A 27,100-nucleotide genomic window follows, 5' to 3' on the forward strand; every position below is an offset into this window, starting at 1 on the left:
TTAACAATAGAAAAAAAGATCAATGAAACTAAGAGGTTCTTTGAAAAGATAAAATTGACATAACTTTAGCTAGGCTCACCAAGAAAAAAAGGGAGAAGACTCAAATAAAATCATAAAATTAAAAGGAGATATTACAATTGGTAACAAAGAAATACAAAAGATAAGGGACTACTATGAACAATTATATGACAATAAATGGGACAACTTAAAAAAAATGGATAAATTCCTAGAAACATACAACGTGCCAAGGTTGAATCATCATGAAATAGGAAATTTGAACAGGATGATTACTAGGAGAAAATCTGAACACAAAGGTTACCAGGAGATTGAATCAGTAACAAAAAACCTGGTAACAAACAAAAGTTCAGGACCAGATAGCATCACTGGTGAATGCTACCAAACATTCAAAGAAGAATTAAGACCAATTTTTCTGGGGATCCCTGGGTGGCTCCGCAGTTGAGCACCTGCCTTTGGCCCAGGGAGTGATCCTGGAGACCTGGGATCGAGTCCCACACTGGGCTCCCTGCATGGAGCCTGCTTCTCCAACTCTGCCTGTGTCTCAGCCTCTCTCTGTGTCTCTCATTAATAAATAAATAAAATCTTAAAAAAAAAATTTTTTTTTTAATTTAAAAAGACAATTTTTCTCAAGCTCTTCACAAAATAGAAGATGGCAAAACTCTTTCAAACACATTTTACAAGGCCAGCATTACCCTGATACCAAGATCAGATGAGGATGCCACAAACACAAAAATAATTACTGGCCAATATCCTCAATGATCAGAGATGCAAAAATTCTCAGCAAAATGTGAGCAAACTTAACAACATTAACAGGATCATACACCATGATCAAGGTGGATTTATTGCAGGAATGTGAGGATGGTTCAACAACTGTAGCTCAGGCAATGTGATACTTCATTAACAAAATGAAGGAAAACAAATATAGGATCATTTCAATAGATGCAGGAAAAGCATTTGACAAAACTCAGTATGATAAACTCTCAAAAACTGGGTATAGAGGGAACATAACTCAGCATAATAAAGGACATATTGACAGGGCCACAGCTAACATTAGACTCAACAGTTAAAAGCTGAAAGCTTTTCCTCTGAGATCAGGGACAAGATAAGGATGTCCACTCTCACCACTTTTATCCTACATAGTATTGGAAGTTCTAGCCGGGGAATTAGGCATGAAAAAAAAAAAGCACTCAAAATTGGTAAGAAAGAAGTAAAACTAACTATTTGCAGATGCTGTAATATTACATATAAAACCCCCTAAGGACTCCACCAAAAAGCTTTTAGGGTTAATAAACAAAGTTGGTAAAGTTGCAGAATACAAAATCAATACATAAAAATCTGTTGCATTTCTTTCCACTAATAACAAGTTATCAGAAAGAGAAATTAATAAATAATCCCATTTACAACTGCATCCAAAAGAATAAAATACCTGGAAATAAATTTAACCTAGGTGAAAGGCCTATGTATCAAAAAGTACAGGACATTAACAAAAGAAATAGAAGAAGACACAAATAAATGGAAGGATATTCTATGTTCATGGATTGGAAGAATTATTAAAATAACGTACAGATTCAATGTAGTCCCTATCAAAAGTTCTAGGTATGCTTCACAGAAATAGAACAAACAATTCTAAAATTTGCACGGAACCACCAAAGACTTTGAATAGCCAAGCAATTTTAAGAAAGAAGAACAAAGCTGGAGGCAAAACATTCCCTGATTTTTAAGTCTATTAACAAAGTTACTTTAATTAAAAATGTATGATACTGACATAAAAACAGAAACACATCAACAGAAGAGAGCCCAGAAATAAGCCCACACATATATGGCCAATTTATGAAAGAGGAGCCAAGAATATACAATGGAGAAAGGACAGTGTCCTCAAAAAATGGTTTTGAGGAAACTGGATAGCTACACAGAAGAATGAAACTGGACCACTATCTCACACCATACACAAAAATTAACTCAAAATGGATTAAAGACTTGAACGTAAGACCTGAAATCATAAAGCTCCAGAAGAAAACACAGGCAGTAAGCTCCTTGATGTAGATCTTGGCAATGGTTTTTAAAATCTGATATCGAAACCAAAACAACAAAAGCAAAAGTAAACAAGTGGGAATACATCAAACTAAAAGGAAGCAAAGGAAGCTATCAACAAAATGAAAAGGCAACCTACTGAATGGGAGAAAACAGCTGAAAATCATACATCTGATAAGGGGCTAATATCCAAAACATATAAAGTACTCAATGGCAACTCATACAACTCAATAGAAAAAAAAAATCTAATTAAACAATGGGCAGAAGATCTGAACTGGTATTTTTCCAAAGAAGACATATAGATGGCCAACGGGTATCTCCCAAAAATGTTTGACATCATTAACCAGGGAAATGGAAATCAAAACCACAATGAGATATCACCCCAAACCTGTTAGAATGGCTATGATAAAAAAAAGATTAGAAATAGCACATGTTGGTGAGGAAGTACGGAAAAAGGGGAACACCTGGGCAGTGCTGGTGGAAATATAAACTGGTGAACTACTATGAAAAACAGTATAGAAGTTCCTCAAAAAATTAAAAATATAACTGCCATATGATCCTGCATTTCCATTTCTGAGCATTTATGTAAAGAAAACAAAACACTGCTTTGAAAAGATATACGCACTCCCATGTTCACTACAGCATTATTTACAATGGCTAAAATAGGAGGAAAACCTGTGTCCATCAAGGGATGGATAAAGAAATTTATACAGAGAGGAATATTATTTGGCCATAAAAAAGAATGAAATTTTGCCATTTGCAACAACATGGATGAACCTCAAGATTATTATGTGAAGTGAAAGAAGTCAGAGAAAAACAAATACCATATGATCTCTCTTACATGTGGAATCTAAAAAACATAAGTAAACAAAAAAAGAAAAAACAAAATCAAGCTAATAGATACAGAAAACAGATTGGTGGTTGCAAGATATGGGAGTGTAAAAAAATGGGTGACTGGTGCTATTCTTTTAAAACAGAGAATATATAAATAAAAGTAACAGTGATATGTGAAGTAAGAGCACCAGCAATAGAAAGTTTTGCTAACAACAGGTGAAACTGGATGTGGTAAAGGAGCATGGATTTGTGACCAGGGCAAAAGGTCAGTAGACCCTTGGGCTTTCTAGTTCCTGCTACCCTGTGACCATCTCGGAGTCAGGTGGAGAGACGACTGATTCATCTGGTTCTCTGGGAGCAGCATTAATCTAGCTACACAAATTGAAGGAGGCCCTTTTAAAAACAATTTATCTGTAAAACGGAATTACAATAGCGGTTATCTTACTGAGTGTTGTGAGGACTACATGAATTATTTAAACTGCTTGGAATAGGGGCCAGGCACATAGGATTTCATGTAGTAGTAATTATTATCTATTAAAATTAAAAATTATTATCTATTAAAATTATTATCTATTAAAATCTATTAAAATTATTATCTATTAAAATTATTATCTATTAAAATTATCTATCTATTAAAAGGAAAGAAGGGGACTATAAGACAACATTTATGAATCTCCTTGTTAGATAAATCTTCAATCTACTTGCCCTCTTAAAACCTGCAGAAAGCACTGAATACAAAATCTACTTTTATCCAGATAATATAAAGCAAAAAATAGGATTTATATGTTAACAATTTAAAAATATGCCTAAGAAATGCAGTTCTCAAGAGGATTTATTCCATTGTTCTGACTTCCACTTACATCCAGAAAACTAAGTGTCCTGAAAAAGAGACTTGGGAAAAATAAAAGCTAAGGATGTCCAGAGAAAATAAAGATTTTTTCCTTCAAAGCAAATGGTCACACAGTTTGTTCTTTGCTGATGGTGTGCCTTTTACTCAGGGTAAAATGTACCCACTTGGTCATTAAAATCATTTAGAAGTTCTGCAGCCCATTAAAATAATAATCATCACAAAAAAATAAAAATAATAAAAAATAATAATCATCATCATCATAGTCTACAGGCTTGCTCTATGGAAGCTGCACTTCATCTTGCAGTGTGATTGCCTTGGAATGCCAAAGAATGTCCCTTCAGCACCTCTGGCCTCTGGTCTTCCCAACTGGCCCCTTCACTCCATTTGACCTAGATGCATTGCACCTGCATCCTAAATACCTATGTGTTTCCTCTGCCTACACACAATTCAGTGTATTCTCTGGCACTGATTTTTATCAGTAAAATAAGTTTAATAACATATGTATATGTACAGACACACACATACATATATACACACACATAAAACTATATATATATTTAAAAGATAGCTCCCTTTAGGTTTCATACATTCCAACTCCCTTCTGGAACTCTAGTTTCATTGACGAGACAGGGCAGAGACAACTCAAGCCTCCGAAAAAAAAAATGACTTTAAACATTTTGGGTATTTTGGGGCACCTAGGTAGCTCAGTCGGTTAAGCATCTACCTTCAACTCAGGTCATGATCCCAGGGTCGTGGGTGGAGCCCTGCACTGGGTTTCCTGCTCAGCAGGAAGTTTCCTTCTCCCTCTCCTAAGCTCTGGAAAGAAAGAAAGAAAAGAAAGAAAAGAAAAAAGAAAAGAAAAGAAAGAAAAAGAAAAAAAGAAAGAAAAGAAGAGAAGAGAAGAGAAGAGAAGAGAAGAGAAGAAGGAAGGAAGGAAGGAAGGAAGGAAGGAAGGAAGGAAGGAAGGAGGAAGGAAGGAAGGAAGGAGAAAGAAAGAAAAAGAAAGAAAGAAAGAAAGAAAGAGAGAAAGAAAGAAAGAAAGAAAAAGAAAAAAAAGAAAGAACAAGGAAGGAAGGAAGAAAAGAAAAGAAAAAGAAAGAAAGAAAGAAAGAAAGAAAGAAAGAAAGAAAGAAAGAAAGAAAGAAAGAAAGTTAGTTAAAAAAGAAAAAGAAAAAGAAAAGAAAAACCCTGGGTGTTTTATTAGCCTGGATCAAAGCCTGGGACCTAAATTCTGGGAGCCAAGATAAATCTCAGAAACTAGACCTCAGGCTCTGAATTCCTAAGAATTTTCTCTGTGGGGTGTGTGTGTGTGTGTGTGTGTGTGTGTGTGTGGGTGTGTGTGTGTTTAAACAATTAGCCCTGTTCAGAATCTTTAAGGGACTTAAAAACCAAACATTCTTTATAGATTTTTTTTTTCAATTTTAAGCACCTCCAGGGTTCCTATGTAATGCATGACGAGAGTTAGAATCAAGGGCAAAAGGTCAGCAGACCGTTGTGCGTTCTAGTTCCTGCTACCCCGTGGCCATCTCGGAGTCAGGTGGAGGGGAACACACAGCCTCTAGAGCCCCAGCGCCCCCTACACCTGTGGTCACAGGCCTGGCAGAGTGGGCCAAAATGGCAACCCGCGAGAGCAGTGGGGGGAGCAGGCAGCCAGAAATGGGGTTCAAGAAAGCAGAGGGCTGAAAGTAAAAGGAGGGCAAGGAAAAGGGAGTAGAAGAGGAAAAGGATGGAGAAGGAACAGATGAGTAGAAAGAAGACAGAGGGCAAACAAGCTGCAAATGCAGTAGGGACGGACCTCTAAACTTGAAGCAAGCAAACTTTTTCACTGTGTCCCAAAGAGGGCATGGGGAGGCTTGAGGTAAAGCTGCACAAGGAGATTAACTAGCACACAGGGAGACTGAACTTCGCCAGGGTGTGGCAGAAGGCAGGATGAACACAAAGAGGTGAGACCACTTGGTGTGAGCAGGATGGAAAGAAAACTATTTATACTTTAAAGTGCTTTCATGAGGCAGTCCTAATCTAGAGACTGCCTGATTTCCAGAGGAAATTAACCTCATGCTCTTAGAGCCTCAGCATTTTTGAACCTTCTGAGGACCTCCTCATCACTACAAGTCAGTCAGACCCATGACAGGGGACCATCCCCGAGCACTAGCACATGGGAACAGATCTGACTGCCCACATTCAGTGAGGAACGGCTGGTTGGAGGCCTCCTAGAGAGAAGACCTCCAAACACACAGCCACCACCACTCAGTGGATATTAAAAGTTTCCTCATCAAAACCAAAAACACTCTGATTTGAGAATGTAATCATATAATACCTGCTTGGCAAAAATGTACGGTTGGCTATAGAACAAAAAGAACTATCTGAATCCAAACTATTGCCTCTTAATCCTTTAATTAGACTAAGTCCTTGAGAAGGAAGCACAATTCATTGTTACACAAAGAAATCAAGAGCAAATACAGACTATGACAAACCTACACACACACACACACGTGCATACACACATAACGATGCTTTCATATACAAATGAATCAACACTCATGCTGAAGGGCTTGCAATCTAACAAGAAATATATTTGTTTATGAGAGCCATAATTTGGGACATTACAAAGTTCTCCAGAGATGTGGTAGGAAAACTGTGGTAAGAGGGCGAGACTCGGCAACCCCCGGGCATGTCAAAAGATGTGCACAAACTCTCTCGGGTGAACTCTGCTCTGACTTCAATCCCAAAGGGTTTGCACACAGGGCCCGACAGCTTTAGTGGCTGGAAGGCCCCAGCTCGAGAGAATTTATTCGGAACCTTTCTTCTTTTTCTTCTTTTTCTTCACAGGTGTGTCATGTAATGTAGCGTCCATAGCTACTTCAACTTGGTTTTGTAGCTTTTTCTTTTCTCTCCTTTTCTTGGACTTTAGGGTAATGTCCTGGACATGAGGTGGCCACACACAATCTTCTCCATTTTCGGCAGAAACATCAGAATTCTTGTCCCAACAAGGGTCTCCAAGCTGCCACTCAACTTGGTGTCTCTTCTTCTTGGCCTTGGGTACTGTGTAAGTCTCCACTTTTCTATCTTTTGCCTCTTTCTTTTTCTTTCCCTTTTTTCTTTCCATTTGGGTCTCTGCAAAGTCAGGCCCTGATGCTATGACCTGTGGCTTGTTCTTTAGCTCTGCCATCCGCTTGGCAAAGTACTCCTGGATGGTGAAGGCACTGGTCGTTGTAGTGGAGGATGTGTTCCCATCTGGAGTGGCAGGGCTGGAATCATCCTAAGGTGGGGGAAAAAAGTAAAACCAATTAAGCATCAACTGCCTATTCCTCACAGCATCCCAGAGGATGCACAAGGAGCTACTTACACTCAGGAGGCAGCCAGGCTGACTGCCCAGCTGCCACCTTGTCTCTTTGTCCCTCACTTTGAGAGAGCTGAACTGCAAAGCACAGAACAAGGTGGCTAGACACTGGCTGAATACTACATGTATTCAAACAGAAGCTAACTTTGTAAGTGAGCTGGCAAGTCACCTACATGGAATACTGAGTAAACAGCTCCTTAGCAACAATGTTAGAACTGATGACTAAGTACCCAGAATCTCCCTTAAAAAAACAAGGACATTGAAGTCCTCCGGCTCTTTGATTTTGTTGGATACCTACTTCAGCTCTGTTATGGATTACACAAGTCTCTGTGCATTGACCTAGAAGCAAAGATGACACATGCATATGTTAACCCTTCCTGTAACAGGAGCCCAATGCCAATCCAGAACCTGGTATGTCAGAAACACCTGTCTCCTCACCCAGAAGAGATCACATCAAGGTTTGAAGTCCAAGTGTTCCTTCTCCACCCACCACAGGTTAGCATGGGGAACACTTCTTCTCTCGGCTAGGGGTGGGGAGAAGGGAGATGGCCCCATCCCTACTCTAACATGGACTAGACACTCATGGCTGTATTAGTCTTGTTTCCAAATGTAAGGAATTACTCACTCATTAACAGCTGGGATTGAGTGAGGTTTACATTTTAATTTTAAATAAATGTATTCAGCTATAGGCTTTAGAAGTGAGAAAATTCCTAACTCAACAGGCTGGGATAAAAAATGAAATGCCACTATCATCATATGGGTTGTGGCTGGCTGGCAGTAAGATGATGAAAACCTGTGAGAGAAAAGTAAGTACCTACAAGATGAAGAATACAAAGACTATGCTTTAAGTCAAGTCAATGTCCAGAGTAACTATGCCCACAGAAACCTTTAAACTAATTGAGTCATTAGACAATAATTCTAAGCTTGGTTTTTCATAATTACCTAGCTTCTTCCATCATATTTACTTATTTGCACAGAAGATTGATTGATCCTTTCACATTGGGAGAGTGCGAAATGGGTTTTCTGAATAAATTCGTTACTAAATTAGGATTCTACAAATTATTCTGAACTTGTCAAGTAAAGATCTGCCTATGCAGCTAACTTTATTACAAACCAACATATAAATGGACCATGCATTTTCTTGATACAGAACTCAAAAACCAGGTCAGTGGAATCCATGTAGCATCCTTTCTGAAACCCCAGCAGAATCAATATTCCATCAATGAGCAATTGGGCCTTGAGTGGTCACTGCCCCCAGAGAGTTCTCACCAAAAGGTACCTTGCCAACAACATCACAACGTATCCAATTAACACAAATCACATTTTGGGCTAAAAACACAAAATCATGTGGTCAATTTTTAAAATTTCAAAATGTAAAATGCAGAACATATGGAACAAACCAACTAAGCCTTGGGAAAAAGTTCAAATGTTACCTATCAGCATTAATTCTGGCTACAATCCCAACAGGTAATTTCACACACAAAAAAATTTAAATACCGCTGCCCCAGGAGGGAGGAAAAAAGTCACTTGTCTTTTCACTCTTAAATGTTGAAAAAGCTGAAATTCTGCATAGAATGAAAAATCTCAAGGTCTCTTGGTACTAGCTAATCCCAGTTTGATGGACAAGAATCCTCTTGCCCGCCTTTTAAGGGCACACAGCCACACCCAGACAGCAGACCGTCTGTGAAGGTAAGGTGGCCCATTTATGTAAAACAGGTCTCATTTAGTTTCATGGCATTGAAAGGAGTTTATCTTATGTGGGCCAACTCTTCTGATGTCTGAGGAACTGAAATTTAAATCCTATGGCTCCTTACCTTGCTCATCCTATGTATTTTTACTTCCTGAATTCCCTCTTTGAACAGTTAAATCATAGGAACTAATTGCTCATATTAATCACACTTTTAATTATTAGGAAATATAAAACTATTTTTGAGTCACTTGTTGAATTCAGCAGGCCTCTCTAATCCCAGAAAATAACTATGCTCATAATCAACTCCTTATGGTGATAAGGATTTTAATAACCACGGGCCACTGCACACCAAGCTTAGCAGGGCATGGAGACAATCAAGAGGTGCCAGCACCCAAATCCTATTGATCTCAAAGAAAGTGTAGGCAAAACAATGGCTTGCTGAGGGCCATTTACTGCCAAGGGCAGCCACCCTCCCACATGGTAGGAATGTATGTGTCTGTTTCAAAAACCACGGAAACAGCAGTAATCAGTTGCAGATCTGATAGTTTTAAGAGCAGTGCCCAGGACTCCTACTTCATAAACTCCTATTTTATGATTTTACACAGCATAAACCTAGTTTTACTATAGTGATTGTAATCCCCGTATTCTATATTCTTGGCCATGAATATAAAAGATGTACACCTTTTTAAGAAAATGAAAACTTTTTCATGTTTGGATTTACTTCAACGTGAAAATGTACTGAGAAAAGCAGATGACTTTCTAGTCATTTGAAATAGAGACAACTTGCATTGCTCTACATTTTCATTAATCATATAATACAACCTCAAAAAAAATCTGTAATGCCACATGTGACTTCGTCTATGACTTTGTAAACTTTTGAGAATGCACCAATTTGCTAGCAGTGTTCTAAAAACTAGCCAAATAAATTACAAATAGCTTGAAAACTTCCAGTTCCATACAAAATACTACAAAGGGAGGTATGATTAGCTAATCATCTTACTAAACATTTGATCTAAGCCTAGAAATTCAGGAAAGTTTTTTTTTCTTTCCCTAATTCTTGCTATTAACTAATGTAGGTCCTTAGGTGAATCCCATAGCCTCTCTAGGCCTCAGTTGGCTACCATCAAGTCAAAGTAGGTTAAACAAGGTCACTTCTAAGGTCCCTTGAGGGTCTACAACTTACTCATCTCTGAAATGACATTTATGATGGCCATTCCTGTGATAGAAGAGAGCAGAGAAGGTACAGGGAGGCAGTATAAGCAGCAGAAGAGATGAACTCTGTTCACAGAAAATCACCACCCCAACTGTCAAGCCAAGATACCGCAGTGAGACCAATGTTCCCACAGTGTACTCACAGAAAAAACATTTCTACACCACCTGTAAGAAAGCATGTAGCCGAAAAGTAGATCCAGTAATATCATTTGGAAGAGCTGAAAGAGCCAAATACTATTTGTATTGAAGAGCTGTTCAGAATTTGTTTAAAACAACAGACACTATATAGAGGCTAAAATCAATAAAAGCAAAAAATTGGAGCAACTATTAACTGGAGGATGAATCTATTTTATACCTATATCCCGGAAATCATCCCAAATACCTCTAAGAAAGGTAGTAACAATCTATAACTTTTAAAAATGATAATAAATTCTTTCTGTACTTAACAATTTTGAAGGTTCTTTTTCTATGCCTTGGCTTGAAGATCTCCACTGATCCTTCAACTGATGGGGTTTCAAAGGCACTGATCCTGCCCGATGCAGGATCTCCACTGAGCCTTTACATACCCTAAATTTGTGCTCTCCAAAGGCAGAGAGCATGGGGGATGTGTTAATGATTTTACCTGAGTGGAATCAAAACTGTGGTGGGCTTCTGGAATAAATCATGGGCAACCTCTCTCTTGGCTTTTATGCCTTCACAGATTCTTTAAGTCCCGGCTTGAGTGGGCCAAGAGTTTGAATAGCTGCCTAGTAACGCTAAGTCCAAGGAGAAATGCAGGCTTTCACTTCGGTCTAGTGAAGGATACAGGTAGCACCGTCATCTGTGGGAGCTGGGCTCCGTCATGTGCAATCCCCCCAGCCTTTGTGCTGACCACAGTCTCCTGTCAGTTCACATCGGGCAGGGACGTGTCCGAAGTAACCATGCATGTTCAGGACAAAGCAGGACACCTAAGATGAAGAAGCTTTTCAAAGAAAGAAGTCCGTGAATGAGGAGGGGGGGGGGGGGGGCGGCGGGGGGGAACAGTAAGGGAATAACAAAGCAGTTTTAAAATAAACCTCTCCCTAAATTTGTAATATATCCACCGTAATGCCTTCCTTTTTGTCACTCAGAAAGACCCAAGGGTACATTTAGAGTTTTGAAATATTTTACAAGTATTTTAGAAGCTACTCTTTTGAAAATATAAAGTGAAACAGTTTCTTGAGTTGTTTCATGAGTTAGTATGGTCTGTCCCCAGAAAAACCTCAGTCTTCTCATTTCTCTCAGAGCTTATGAGTATGTGTTTAAAAAAAAAAAAAAAATCTGGTAATCAGTTTTCCCAAATGATGGCTAGGGTCTGAATTTTTACCCAAGCAAGAAATATTCTGTGGGTTAGGCTCAGGAGGCTTGTTCCTCACTTCACAGAACCTCAATGTGTTATTTTATAATTTTTTAAGATTTATTTATTCATGAGAGACACAGAGAGAAAGGCAGAAAAGGCAGAGATATAGGCAGAGGAAGAAGCAGGCTCCCTGTGGGAAGCCAGATGCAGAACTCAATCCCAGGACCCTGGGTTCAAGACCTGAGCCTAAGGCAGACGTTCAACCACCGAGCCACCCAGGTGTCCTGAACCTCAATGCTTTAAAGTCAGAAAGGCACCGTGGGAATGCTCCACTCAATCGCAGAAGGAAAACTTGATGCAATGTGGCCATACCTGGATGTACTGAAGAAAGCAGCCATCATTTCTTACTTAGACACCTTCAACATGCCAGTCACTTATTATCTTAAGTCAGCCCATGTGACCCTCACAGCAACCTGAGGAGCATCATTCTGCAGGTCTTGTGGCAGGACCTGGCAGCAGGAGGACTCAGATCCAAGGCTGCCAGACATGACGTCCTTTCTCTTTCCACCACGGCATTCTAACTTTTAGCCTGTGTCACACAGACTCACTTGTCACTGATTCTCTCCTTAGATTTGTATAGCAGCTGGTCATATAATCCATGGACAAAGATCCATGCTCAACTGACAGAGGGCAGAAAGTGATGCAAAAGCTTCGTGTAGAAAAAAAGATCAGAAATAGGTACCACTTTCTAAACAGAAAAAAACTGCTTATCTAGTTTGCGGTTTATATAAATAAAAAATAGCCCAAAGCCAGGCTGAAGAGTTTTATAATTAGTCAAAGTAGCATGTAAATTCACTTAGCAAAGTCTGAGGGTTTTGAAGCAGGAAGTAAAAGCCAAGTCCAACCTTCCACCTAAGGCAAGACTCCCTCATGGATCGATGTCTTAGGACTTCCACCCAGACACCTCCAATACAGACAGTGATTATTTAGTGAGACGGGCAGTCAGTCCCTCCTATTGTTAACTTGCTTTGTCTCTGTTTTCTCATCAGCAACAATTAGATTCTAGTGATTCAAGCCTATACACTTTGTGCCATCCTGAGAGCTGGAGAATCTTAGGACCTAAACCCATCTTTGACATTCTGAATTACCACTGGGATTGGGGTTTGCAGGGCAGAGGGATGCAAAGGAAACAAGACCTTGTGGAGAGAGATCCTTGGGACATCAATTATAATATTCCACAATCATCTCAGGTGCCTGAAAGATGCCTACAACTATGCATGTCAACTTTTCTTCAATATCCACAGAATTGTGAGTTTGTTGTTTCCCTCTGTTATTTCTCTCCAGAGACTCTGCAGCTCAATGAGCTATCTGCTCAAGCACTTCTTGGTTCAGAATCTTCTGTATCTTTCAAACATGTATAGTAAGATTAACAGCAAAATGCCCAAATAAAGAGGATTCTCTATTGTTCTCTGAAGAATGTTGTTAGTATTTTTCAGGGCAGGAAAACAGAGCAGTTTGGGTTGAGAATTCAGTGAGGTGTCTGGGGCAAACACACTCTAAGTATAAAATCTTAACTTATGATAGCAGATTAGTTCAATGATGGGGTTTCAAAGGCAAAAGCCTTTCAGCTCACAGGCCTTTATCATATGTCACTGCTGACCTTAAGTGACAAGATGGTTGAAGCCTTTTTTTTTTTTTTTTTTTTTTTTTGGTTGAAGCCTTTTGATTTCCATGTTAAAACACAAGAGATCATGCTGTAACAGTAATCCTTCAATGAACCTTCTTTCCTCATTGAAAGAAAAAGTAGACACCCCAGAGCTCAAAAGTAATGGTTTAGCAACTGGAGTTATTAGCTCTGACAGCTGTTGCCTGTGATGAACAAATGCTCGCTTCTACTATCCTCTCTTGTCAGCTTGTGCTGGATTAGTCTGTGAAAAGTTAAGAAAGCCTGGCAAGTGAGTGGTTTGAAAGAACATTTTGTATCTTTTCCAAATTTTTCAGCAGGACAGCTTTGACAAATACAAATTATGTCTTGATGTACTCCTGGGGTGTAGAAATTGCACCCATTCATTTTGGACAGAAATAAAGTCATGAAGTAATTTCATCACTTATCAGGAAGAAGGCACTGCTAGATTTGTATGCACTAAACCCTCTGCCAACAGATGGAGAATGGGCTGATGGAGTCACTCATTATGCGGGCCTATGATATTCCTGCAGATCCTTTATACATAGCCAGGGGCATCACCTTCTTGAAGATGGAGCGTAAAATTCCCTCCTTCAACAAGCCTGATCCCTTGTGGAACATCTTCTCTTGTCTGTCTGTGGCTAGCAATAAATTAGTTACTTCTATTTTCTGATTTTGCACAATTTGCTGTGTTTAAGTGTCTTCCCAAGAAAATGTTAAGTTCCTTGAGGGCAGAGATTGTTTCTATTTCATTTATATTTGGTACACACTCTCCAAGGAGGAACAATCGCATGATAAGTGCTCAAGGAAAGCACATAAGACACCAAGTCCAAGTGGATCAAGGCTGGGAGATACTCCCACTGCTACTCACTGAGCCACAAGCTTTGTGTTTATTGGTATAAATTTGTCTGCATATCAGGCAAGCCTAATGACTAGAAGGTGCTTGGAAGGGTAGGAAGGAGTCTGCATTTTGTAGTATACATTCTTCCCATCCAGATGAAACCATTTCCTTCTCATCAAATGTCACCATGCCTCATGGTACACACAGCTTCTTCAATTACTGCAAGGTACAGTTGAGTGCCTTTTAGAGTGATCACCCAGTTACCCTCTATGGTCCTTAGTGATGCAGAGGAGTTCAGTCAGCCGATGCACACTTCTCCTCTGGTCTATTACTCTACATGTTACCACAGTCACCTCCCAGGAGATAAGTAAATCGGGAAAGAAAAACCATAGGTGCTGTGTTGTATGAGAATTTTCACATGCACTGTGAGACTGGCTGAACAAATTAAATTAAAAGAACAGCCTGCATGGGCTGAATTGCTCTTGTCATCAAAAGAAAAGGTTGGACAGCAAAAAAGTTCTAGGGCCTATCAGCGGCAAAAGTAGGACCTTATTCTGAAAAACAATTGGATGAAAGTTCCACTATAAGCTCCAGTTGCAAGTTATTAAGGGTACAGCCTATGTTGCATCCTGAGCTAAAGATATAACCTGGGAAAGCCTCTGATTCTAGACAGTCATCAAAACGGGTTTGTCTCCAAAGGTTAAGCTAAACAGTGATCAATACTGCTAATCAGAAAGCAGGAATTGTGCCATTGTGCCGGCACTTCTCTTCCTGCTTTCCAAATGTACCTTTGTGGTTTCCATATAATTGAAAACATTTAGTGTTTTACTGACAAAGAACTGTTTCTGCATTCACAAAGTTTATTTAGTGTGAAGTCTTGTGTTTTTTCTTGTTTTTTTTTTTTTTTCTTTTCTTCAATATCTTCATCATTCACATCTGGAGTTAGGCTAAACAAAGTTTCAGTTTTAACCAATATGAGGAATCTGCCAGGGAAACACAACTGCTTTTATTTATTTGTTTTTATTTATAAAATATTTTATTTATTTATTCATGAGAGACACAGAGACAGAGAGAGAGGCAGAGACACAGGCAGAGGGAGAAGCAGGCTCCATGCGGGGAGCCTGACGTGGGACTCAATCCCAGGTCCCCGGGATCAGGCCCTGGGCCGAAGGCAGGCGCTGAACTGCTGAGCCACCCGTCTGCCCCACAACTGCTTTTAGAGTTAAAAACAAAAAAACTCACCCTGACTGAAAAGAAATTTTGATTAAAAGTTGGGTTAAAAATAAAAAATATTGGCAGAATTATGCAGCAACTCAACTGGAAAGCATATACAGACACTGTGTATTTTGGGGGACAGGTTGCCAAGTGTGCAGATACAAACAGGCTCTAGGAACCCATGGCACGTGTTAGAAGCCCACTGTGCAGGGGTTCCAAGAGAGCGCTGTCTGCAAAAGGGTTGGCAAACTATGGCCCACAGGCCAAATCCAGCCTGTTGATCTCTGAACACCTCACAAACTAAAGAAAGATTTTTACAGGGCATTTGGGTGGCTTAGTTGGTTAGGTGTGAGGCTTCAGCTCAGGTCATGGTTTCAGGATCCTGTAATCGAGTCTCACATCAGGCTCCGTACTTGGTGGGGAGCCTGCTTCTCCCTCTCCCACTCTCCCCTGAGGTTGTTCTCTCTTGCTGTCAAATAAATAAAATCTTTAAAAAAAAAAAAAAAGGTTGTTACATTTTAAAGGCACCTGGGTGGCACAGTTAGTTAAGTGTCTGACTCTTGATTTCGGCTCAGGTCATGATTATAAGGTTGGGAGACTGAGCCCTAATTTGCGCTCTGCACTCAGCATGGAGTCTACATCAGATTCTCTTTCTCCCTCTGCACCTTCCCACTCTTCTCTCAATAAATAAATAAAAAAATTTTTTTTTTAAAAAAAAAAGGTTTTTACATCTTATATGGTTAGGGGGAAAAAATCAAAAGACTATCTCATGACTTGTGAAAATTATGTGAATTTTAAATATCAGTGTCCATAAATAATGTTTTGAATTTCATCAGTAAAGAATTTGTGGAAGTTTGTTTTCTCTCTAGTATATAAATAAACATAATAGATGCTAAGCAAGTATTTGCTGGACAAATGAGTCAATTTATTATGAAGTATTTGCTTTTTGAAAGTGTTAGATGCTTTTGAGGTATACACATACATATACACACACATATATATATGGAATTGGGGGGTTTTGAGTTTGATGGTAATTCTCAGTGTCCTTCACTTGCTACCTTCCTGAATTAATGCCAGTGAATGGCAGAGAGGCTGCTTATTGAGGTCTGATTTCAAGCAGCAAAAGATAGTAGACGAGGACAAAGTTTGGTGGTGAAAGTTTTATCATATATCAAAAAAAGTTTGATCATATATCAAAGTGAACTTTCAACACCCTATAGTCTTAAAGAGATATCTTTCTAATAACTTTGCTTGCAATTTACAAACTCAGACAAATTAACTGGACATCTCAGAAAAGACAATGGAGAATCGGAAGGGACAAAATATCTTGTTCTGCACTGGACAACAGTAGAGCAATACAAATAATCCCAAATTCCCCATATTAAGGCCAACGCTAACAAAGCTGTTCATTTCTACTTTTCTCCTTTTGCCTTATCAGCTGCTCCAATTACCATTCATTAAGAAAAGCCAACATAAACATGTTTTAAAAGGATGGTTCTCTATGGCAACACCTTCTCAAGTAACTGACATCAAAACTACTGACAAGAGTCATACAGCCTCTGGGGGAAAAGAGAGGAAAGAAAAAAGGAGCAGGTTTCCTGCCTCCCTGAAAGGTCCTAAGGCTTGGAAAGTTGCAGTGACTCATGTGACAACATTTCACAACATACTAGCCCTTATAAGATAAATGAGGCTCCTCCAAAGTTAGAAATGATCAATGTGACATAGACACCAAGTTCTTTGAATGAAGTCTAAAAATAACCCAAACGGACTATATTTTATAATTCTAGGTCAATTGGTTCTCTTTGCTGTTCACTGGAGGCAGGACAAATAGCTTTTATCCATAGTTGAAAGCTAGTATCTGAATTGTAAAGAACAGAAGCAGAGGCTACCAGAGGATCTGTCTCTTCCATCTTTATGCCACAGAAGACTTGAAAATTGTTTAGAAATCATGAAAACTCAAACTTAGGCTACCTATTATAGAACGCATAGCATTTCCTGAAGAACTCAGAGAACCTAGTATTTTCGAACTGGGATTAGAATAGGAATAGTTATCTGGAATAGTCAAGATTATTTTTAAGAGAAAGATAAATTAAGTAAATGAAGTCACTAACAAAGGTTCTTCCCTTATTTCTTGTGTATTATGTAAAGTTAACCTTTCTATACTCTTTTTAATTGACCAGAAATCAAAATAATAATTAAAAACATATACTTCTTAGGAGTAAATGTGGTAGGGTAAATAATTCTATATTTAAAGGACATTTAAGTTACTAGTAAGACTAAATAAAATTGTAAACTCATGAAGCAAGTAATAAAAGTAAATGACACAAAAATGCAATCTTGAAAGGCTCAGGTCCAATGATTTGGCCATTCTGTCCCTCATGAACAGCCACCGAGCAGCTACTATTTACCTGACCAGGGTTGGTACCCAGATAAGATAGTCTGTCTCCTATTCCAAGGCAGACAGACTAAAAAATAATAATAAAAAATGAGGCAGTGGTAGATCTCAAGTAAGTGGTCTTCCCACCACCAAAAAAATTAAAATAAAAAAAAATACATTGGAAGAATTTGTTTTTAGAAGAAAAACTAAATGATAAGAAAACCAACAACAAAACAACTTTCAACAAACCCCTAACTGATTATATGGAGATCACAATTTTAAAGAGCTCATAGCATGTAAACATTACTACTATTAAATACACAACTCTTCTGTGTTATTATACATATTAAACATATAATCTCTTATTTTTATGTAGGCTATAATAATTATTTTTAGTTGGTAAGGAAGAATGATAATATATTAAAAGTTTAAGCAAAAAAGAACAAGTAATGCCTCCTCCCTACCTGCTTGGAATCTAAAAAGGTTCTATAAAGTAAGACCTGCTTCCTGTTTCTGCCCCGAACTGGCTCCACCTCTGGAAATTCAATGCCCTGTTGCACAGTGCTTCTCAAACTATCAGGGGTGAAGGGCCAACTATTTTTCTTTTTAAAATCTCCAGTCCATTGTGGAAGGAGACTTTTATACATAGACCAGGACTATTTACTAAGTAAATAAAATACAGTATACAGTAACATAGAATACAATAAAATATTTAAGAATACTGGGAAGGTGAAATTTTAAAAAGACATAGGAAACACAAGTTCTTATTTATGAAACGTAGTATCAAGCTATAAAAGTTTCCAGATGCCTACCCTAACTTCTTTTTTATTCCTTAGTAATTATTTTATTGTTTATTTTTTAATTTTTTTATTGGAGTTCAATTTGCCAACATATAGCATAACACCCAGTGCTCATCCCACCAAGTGCCCCCCTCAGTGCCCATCACCCAGTCACCCAACCCCCCCCGCCCAACTCCCCTTCTACTACCCCTTGTTCATTTCCCAGAGTTAGGTGTCTCTCATGTTTTGTCACTCTCACTGATATTTTCACTCATTTTCTCTCCTCCATCTTTATTTATTCCCTTTCACTAATTTGTATATTCCCCAAATGAATGAGACCATGTAATGTTTGTCCTTTTCCGACTGACTCATTTCACTCAGCATAATACCCTCCAGGTCCCTCCACATCAAAGCAAATGATGGGTATTAGTCGTTTCTAATGGCTGAGTAATATTCCATTGTATACATAGACCACAGCTTCTTTATCCATTTATCTTTCGACGGACACCGAGGCTCCTTCCACAGTTTGGCTATTATGGACATTGCTGCTATAAACATCGAAGTGCAGGTGTCCCAGCGTTTTACTGAATCTATATCTTTAACCTACCCTAACTCTGTCCTTGCCATGGGCTGGTCTGTGACCACACTGTGAGGGGCAGCGGTATAAAGTATTAGCTACCAAAAGAAAGAAAGGTGATGACTCAATGTAGGGCAAGTGGCAATCACCTAAGTGTCAAAAATTGGACTCACATCTGACAGAATGTGTGATCTTAGACAAGTCACTGGCCTTTCTGCATCTCACAATAAGTCATTTGCAAATGAGGAAGGATGGCTACTGAGTGACTTTTCTCAAACAGTTTTGCACTGTGTGTCATTCTTCAAATGGAATCTTAAACAAAGGCCAAAAGGTAACACATCAGAACTGTGGCTGAGGCAGGGCTAGGGAAATTCAAAGCTCATGTCCTAAACCTCCTCTCTCCTGGAAAGGCCCCGGACGCATCTCTGGAGAAACTCCGAGGGCTCTATGCGGAATTGGAAAAAAACAGCTATGGTTTTTAAGGTCCATTGAAATTCTAACATTCTACCACATAGCCTTGATAATTTCACAGCACTCAGAGTCAGGAGACTAAGCTTTCAAGAATAAAATCAGACCTTCACTGTTATATAATATACACAATTCTTAAACTTGTCATTAACGTTTAGAATTCCAGCAACTGGCTGTCAGAAGTGTCCAGTGAAAATTTCTTCCAAAAATGGTAACAAAGTATTAAGCCCGGTCTCCTCAATACTGTAAAGTCCTAAGTTGCAAACTGGGTGCTGAGGATCCAGATGATTCAGAATGATGCCATTCTTCCCGCTTCACCTGGTGAGGCTCCAAAGAGGACCCAGAGGGAGATGGTAATGCCCAGATGCACATCACTGGTGCCCCTTCAAACTATAACATGAGAGGCAAAGCATTGCCTTCTCACCAACCATGGCCATGCTCTAACCCAAAGGAAGGTTCCTCTTCATCCTATTTTCATTACATCACAGGATGAAAATCTGGCAGAGAATGTCATTTCTGTTTTCCTGGCAGGACAGAAGGATAGAAGGAAAAATGAGCCAATATTTCACTCTTTTCTTCCAACACTGGGCTATCTGTGTGTCAATTTCTTATTATCACAAAAGCTCTCAAAACCATTTGCTTGATCTGTCAACAAACAAAAAGCCAAATAAATCTAATCCTTTCAGTCCAAACCTATGCCCTGGCAAAAGTCTAACCAAACAAAACAGTCCAGTGACTTACAACTCTTGGGTTGTTCTGGTAGTCCTTCCCTTCACCCTCCACTTTTTTCTTCTTCTTTTTTAATGAGCGTTTTATTCTAAATTAGGTTTGTTAACTATAAGACGATATAAATTTTTACTGCATTAAAACAACTTTCAAAAAAGCAATGACCCACTTTCTCCTTTCTGGCTCATATAGAAAGTAGAGGAAGGCCCCCAATCCCTGTTTGAAGTCCCTGCTGCCAGGAGCTGGTCGGTTTATGTCTCTTGTCCTAGGACAGGAAAAGGATGCACTCTCGGCACCATGTGCTAGAGAGAGATAAGGCCAGAGATTTCTGTCCTCAGCACCTTATCAGCTCTTCCTGCTACTTTCCAGAGCAGACAGCACCAGGACTGGCAATAAACTAAACTAGTCTAAGGCCCGGGGGGTAGAGGTGGGGGTGCGCGGGTGGGTGAGCAGCTTGAGATTGGAGGGTGGGAGGAAGGGGAAGGGGTATAAAATAGAGAAAAGAGTTGAGGTTTTTAATATATCTTAAAATGCTTCAGCCTACATAAAATTGCCCTCTCCCCCACCCCATTTTAAACACATTTGTTTTATATCTCTTTTTGCTAAAACTGCAGTCACAGGGATAAAAGTTTTTATAAGAACTTCCTCTCTGGTTGGAATGCACCACCACTTTCCTTGCTTTGAGCCCTGCCCCTCACTGCCTTGTGCTACTGGCTCCTGGGCACGTAGCACAGGATCCATCTGCCGTTGATGCTCTGACAGGGGCCTATAAACCACAGGCTGCAGAGAGAGTACTTTCTAGCTTTCTATGGGCACCCATGCTTCATTTACACAACTAGCGTTTTCTGGGCCCAATTCCATTTCCATGTTGCAAAGAAACAAGCAGGGCTATGAGACACACCCCCCAATACAGAAGGAGGTCGGTCACTGATGGCCTCTTTCATTCTGCAACAAATCACACCTGCGAATCCAAGAAGGTAGCCATGCATTAGAAATCCTGGTCCTTTTTGGGCTGGGGAACAAATATCACTGCTGGAGAAGAATCTAGACCAAGCAGGGAAATTAAAAATTAGTTATGGCCTCAGTTATTTCTAATAAACTAATATGAAAATAATACAAATTTAGTGGTCTTCTTTTTAAAACTATTACCATGGAAATTTCCAAACATCTAGAAAAGTTGAGAAAACAGTAAAATGAATATAATAATAATATCCAATACCAAGCTTTAACCATTATCAACACATAACCATTAACAACTCTATTCCCATTAATTCAAAGCAAATCAAAGATATACTTCCATCTATTAATGTCTTAGTATATATGTTTAAAAGATAACAGCTCCAAGAAAAATCCACAACTAGAGTACTATTATCACATAAAAAGATTAATAGAAATTCTTTCACATCACTAAATATTTATAGTCTGTGTTCACACTGCTTTTATGGTCTTTTAAGTTATTTCTTATTATGGTTCATTTGTCATCTATTGTGATTAGTTGATGTGTCTCTTGTCTTTTAGGCTATTCGTTCTCATTCCTTTTTTCGTTGTTTCAATTTCTTATTGATGAAACCAACTCATTTGTGCTATAGGCTTCTCCCAGAATCTGAATTTTGCTGACTGGATCCCTGTGGTACAGTATGGGTTAACATGTTCCTGTCTCATGGATGTCCTGTAAAGTTAAATCTAGAGGCATCTTTCTTTTCTAATGCAGTGCTTCTTCAATACAGCATGTTGTTTTATGAAAAACTGGGATGCATTCATGATTAAGTAAGCTTGGGAAAACAAATTCATGCTATTCCTCCCTTTGATTCATAATGTACACTATTATCTGAGATATCTAGCATACAGATATACAGATATATACAGTATACAGATACTGCCATAATCTATTAAGATGAGTAGTTAGTTCTCTCGATTATATCTTACAGCTAAATCTTTGATTTACCTTGTTCCAAGGGGGTGGGCTTTTACCCCCCCCCTTTTATGCGAAACTGGCAGACACCTGGTAGAAAAGTGACAAGAGTACCAGACAAGCATTCTGTTAGGAAAACCAGCTTGCTAAGTGACTTTGGAAGAAGAGGCTAGCTCTTCTCTAGATATCTCATTATTAAAATGGTAGTAACCATTCCCAGATTTAGTCAGAAATATCACTCTTCCATCTTCGAAAGGAAGGCAGCAGAGAAATAACATGTCTTAAATCACACAAGTATGTATATGTCAAGTTTTAAGACTGCCTACAATCTATTTTCTTTTTAGCATTATGTGCAAGCCGTCAGAACTATATATATTCAGAAAGTTGGATAACCAGGGTGAAGAAAGATCTTAGAACCAGGCTCCACTTAAAAGTTTGTGCAGAGTTCAAACTATAGAATGATGAATAATTTCTAATATAATCAAGAGGATGAAAATGGAGAACATAATTAAGAATCAATGAACATATAACAAAATGAAAGTTTTAGAAAGCAATCCCTAAAAATAAAATGAAACATATACATCTGATTATTCATTAGTGTTGAATACCTACACAGAATGGAATTCCAATGACTTTAAAACAGCATAATTTGACTGTACATACCCTAATGGGATACCCTGAGGACAAAAAGAACTGGTAAAACAGAACCAAAAAAAAAAACACCTCAACCTGTTTTGATAATCGAGTTACTGCTGTTATTCTGTAATGGGAAATAAACAAATGAGTAAATAATAGTATAATGGTTTCATTTCTAGAATCCATAGATTTCAAGAATTCTTATTGTGGGGAAATAAAGAAAAAAGAAAAATGATTAATATAATGTTAAGTCCTATGGTTCTGAATTTGAATCAGTAATACAAATATAAATTCATAATATGTTTTATTATTTAAAAATATATATTTCTATCCATGTAACAAGGCCTAGGTACAAAGACCAAACCTAATGGCAATGAGCAAACCTACTGCCCAGACTATAGTCTCTAAACATTATTTACCACAAAAAGGAACCAGGAAGAAATGGATAACTCCAAGTCTGAGGCAGCAAATATAAAATGTAAGCCTGGAAAATCTCTTACAAGGTAGGAAGGAATGATGAAATACCACTATAGGGTCATGTCAAAAGAATTCAGGAACCAACTTGAAGAGGCTTCCACTGGGCAAAGATGGAAAATCTGATCATCAATAAAAATAATAAAGGTAACACACTGAAACAACAGATATATTTCACTCCATGAGCAATAGAAAAAAGGAAAACTCAATTGGTCACTTTCAGACAATGCTAGAGAACCTTTCATTTGAACACTGGTAAATAAAAGTAAAATATCATTTATTTATTACCTCAGGGTAAACAGATGTGTGGAAATTTCTATTCTAAATTTCATTCTAAAATTGAAAAAAAAAACAAGATATGAAGGGAATCCATAGATTGAAAGAAACGTAAAAATATGTATCAACTGTTATATGTGAGCCTTATTTGGATCATGATTCAAAGAAATGTAAAGAGAGCCAAAACGAGGGGTGCCTGGGTGGCTCAGTTAGTTAAGAGTCTGCCTTCAGCTAGGGTCATGATCTCAGGGTCCCCGGGAATTGATCCCTGAGTCTGGCTACCTACTCAGTGGGGAGTCTGCTTCTCTCCTTCCCTCTGCCACTCCCATGTGCACTCTCTCTAGCTCCCCTGCCATCTCGTATAGATAAAATCTTTTTCAAAAAAAGAAAGCCAAAATCTATAACATTTTTGAAAACTGAAATTGAACACTTATTGATTATTAGCACACAATTATTAAGAGTATAATAATGGTCTTGGAATTATACATTTTTAAAAAGTCCTTTAGCTTTTAGACATACAAGCTGAAGTACTAAAATACTTATGGATGAAATGTTATGAGTTCAGGAATTTATTTTAGACTAACACAGGGGAGAAGTGTCTGGGGCCCCTCTCTATCCACCTTCATAGTCTAGCCATATAAGTATGTTAGCTGTCCCCCAAAAGGCCCTTTGCTTTTTCAAGGATCTGTGTCGTTGTGGAAATGCTCTTCTCTCCTCCTGAGGCCTTTCAACCTGGCCAACTACTACTCCTTTAAGATGTCACACATAAGTTACTTTCTTTAATGTCTGCAAGCTGAATGCATCACTACATTACATATGTTCCAATGCCTTTGTTCCAGTTGATCATGTACATCTTGACTTCCCAACTGGACTGTGTATAGGAACTTTGTCTTATTTATTCATTTAATCATTTGTCATGCAACAATGCTACTGGGTGACAAGGTCAAATATCCGAGTTAAATAGAAGAAGGAATTAGAAAAGTCTCAAGGAGGGGAAAAAGAAAACAAAGAAAAAAGAAAACAATTAAAATAATATTTCTTAGCAGAAAAATGATGAAATAATGAGAGATTATTACCTGGAAGGAGTCACAACCACGACTCTAGGCTGAGCCTGATCCTATAGTTTCAAAACACAGATAAATAGAAAACAGTCTCTGTTTATGGCTCACTCATAAGTTCAAGACATAAACATCTAACTTTATCTATTAATTTTAAGAAAGTGCCAAGGTATCAGTTCTACATCTTTATAAGGAAAAAGGAGCCTAAAATAAAATGTGACCAATGATGATAATGTGTCATGTATCAAGATCAATCCAATTCCAAGTAACTGAGATCCATTAAAAAACAGAGTAATATGAATGCCATGCCTTTGCCTCCTTAACAATATATTTATCCTCTTAAAAGGGAAGAAGGGATGAGGTGAGAATAAGGATGAGAATCTAAAATTAAAAATTTTTTTTTTTCAGAGAGAGAGAGAGGCAGCAAGTTCTCTGACTTCAGCTATAGCAACTTCTTGCTAGTCACGTCTCCAAAGGTAAGGGAAACAAAGGCAAAAATGAAGTATTGGGACTTCATCAAGATAAAAAGCACCGCAAAGGAAATAGTCAACTTTTCCAACAAAACCAAAAGACATCTGACAGAATGGGAAAAGATATTTGTAAATGTCTTATCAGATAAAGGGCTAGTATCTAAAATCTATAAAGAACTCATCAAACTCAACACCCAAAGAACAAATGATCCAGTCAAAAAATGGACATGAACAGACATTTCTTCAAAGAAGACATACAAATGGCCAACAGACACATGAAAAAAATGTTTAACTTTATTACTTGGTATCAGGGAAATACAAATCAAAACCACAATGAGATACCACTTCATACCAGTAAGAATGGCTAAAATTAATACATTAGAAAACAACAAATGCTGACAAGGATGAGGAGAAAGGAGGAACCCTCTTACACTGCTGGTGGGAATGCTAGCTGGTCACTCTGGAAAACAGTATGGAGGTTCCACAAAAAGTTAAAAATAGAGCTACTCTATGACATAGCAATTGCACTACTATGTATTTACCCAAAGACACAAACGTAGTAATCCAAAGGGGCACTTGCACCCCAATGTTTATAGCACCAATGTCCACAATAGCCAAACTATGGAAAGAGCCCAGATGTCCATCAACAGATGAATGGACAAAGAAGATGTTAATCAGTCATCAAAAAAAAAAAAAAAAAGAAAAGAAAAGAAAAGAAAAGAAATCTTACCATTTGCAACAATGTGGATGTAATTAGAAGATATTATGCTTAGTGAAATAAGTCAATCAGAGAAAGACAATTATATGATCTCACTCATATGTGGAATTTAAGAAAACAGAGGATCATAGAGGAAGGGAGGGAAAAATAAGACGAAATCAGAGAGGGAGATAAACCATAAGAGATTCTTAATTATAGGAAACAGGCTCAGAGTTGCTGGAAGGGAGGTTGGGGGGATGGGGTAACTGGGTGATGGACATCATGAAGGCACATGATTTAAAGAGCACTGGGTATTATATACAACTCATGAATCAGTGACCTCTACCTCTAAAACTAATACCATACATTAATTAACTGAATTTAAATAAAATAAAATAAAATTTAATAAAGAGAGAGAGAGGGATCCCTGGGTGGCGCAGTGGTTTGGGGCCTGCCTTTGGCCCAGGGCGCGATCCTGGAGACCCGGGATCGAATCCCACATCAGGCTCCCGGTGCATGGAGCCTGCTTCTCCCTCTGCCTATGTCTCTGCCTCTCTCTCTCTCTCTCTGTGACTATCATAAATAAATAAAAATTAAAAAAAAAATAAAGAGAGAGAGAGTACATACATAAATAAGCAGAGAGGCAAGGGGCATAGAGGGGCAGGAGAAGAAGAGAATCTTGGAGCCCAACGCAGTGCTCAATCTCAAGACTCTGATATCATGACCTGAGCCAAATCAAGAGTTAGATGTTTCACTGACTGAGCCACGCAGGCACCCCAAAATTAAATGGTTGATTTAACTAAGTGAAATGTCAATATTTAACTTTAAAAGAATAGCATAAATTTTTGAAAAGATTTTCTTAGGATCATACAGAAATAGGCACACCATTTCCAAACCAGAACTTCAACAACTTTGGAATAAGAACTAGGTAAATATCTAAAGTTTACACTCTATTTACAAGCTTTAGTGATCTGTAGAAATAAAACTAACTTTACTGCTTTCCAGAGTCTACTCAGCAATTCCTGTAATTTAAAGCTACCCTCCTTTTAGAAAGGGCCTTGATATGAATGTTTAGATTTTACTTTAGTAAAGTAGCTTCTGCAAGTTGGCTTTCTTGTTTGTAGAAATAAAAACCCAACTAAATCTAGGTTGTTGAAATCAAGACAAAATAAGTGTAAGCACTTATTAAAAAGTGATTTGGAGTTCAGGCTCACAAAATGCTTCAAGACCAGTCAAGTAAAACTTAGAACCTCCATATGATTTTAAGAGTTGGAATGAGAATTACAGAAATCCTGGATGTCAGGGCACAGAATTGACTGGAGGCTGGTTGCCATTATTGCTACTACTGCTTGAAACAACTCTGATGCAGAAAAGATAAACTTGTCAAAGAACAACAGCTGACAAATCAAAACCCAACCATTTCAGTCCTGTGCTGTTTGCGGAGATTGAGAGCCATTTGAAGAAATAAACCTCTGAGTGAACTTCCTAGAGGCTCAGTTGGCTTCAGATAAGAATTAACAGAACCTAGACAATCAGAAAGACCTACCAGCACTCTGATTCCTGATAAGCGAACTTATAATTTATATCTTGGGGGGGGGGAGGATTATTTAGAAAATC

At 38.3% G+C, this 27,100-nt stretch overlaps 1 protein-coding gene across 1 annotated transcript in view; it reads right to left on the bottom strand.

Annotated features, from left to right (window-relative positions):
• Nucleotides 1–6,277: 6,277 nt before the first annotated feature.
• Nucleotides 6,278–27,100, bottom strand: part of PINX1 (PIN2 (TERF1) interacting telomerase inhibitor 1) — an 85,503-nt gene continuing 64,680 nt past the window's right edge. The window contains exon 7 of the mRNA XM_041767650.1: nucleotides 6,278–6,992. Coding sequence (XP_041623584.1) covers nucleotides 6,522–6,992 — 471 coding nt within the window. The 3' untranslated portion in view covers nucleotides 6,278–6,521. The remainder of the gene's footprint in view (nucleotides 6,993–27,100) is intronic.

Source organism: Vulpes lagopus, chromosome 8 (genome assembly GCF_018345385.1).
Source record: "Vulpes lagopus strain Blue_001 chromosome 8, ASM1834538v1, whole genome shotgun sequence".
Taxonomy (NCBI): domain Eukaryota; kingdom Metazoa; phylum Chordata; class Mammalia; order Carnivora; family Canidae; genus Vulpes; species Vulpes lagopus.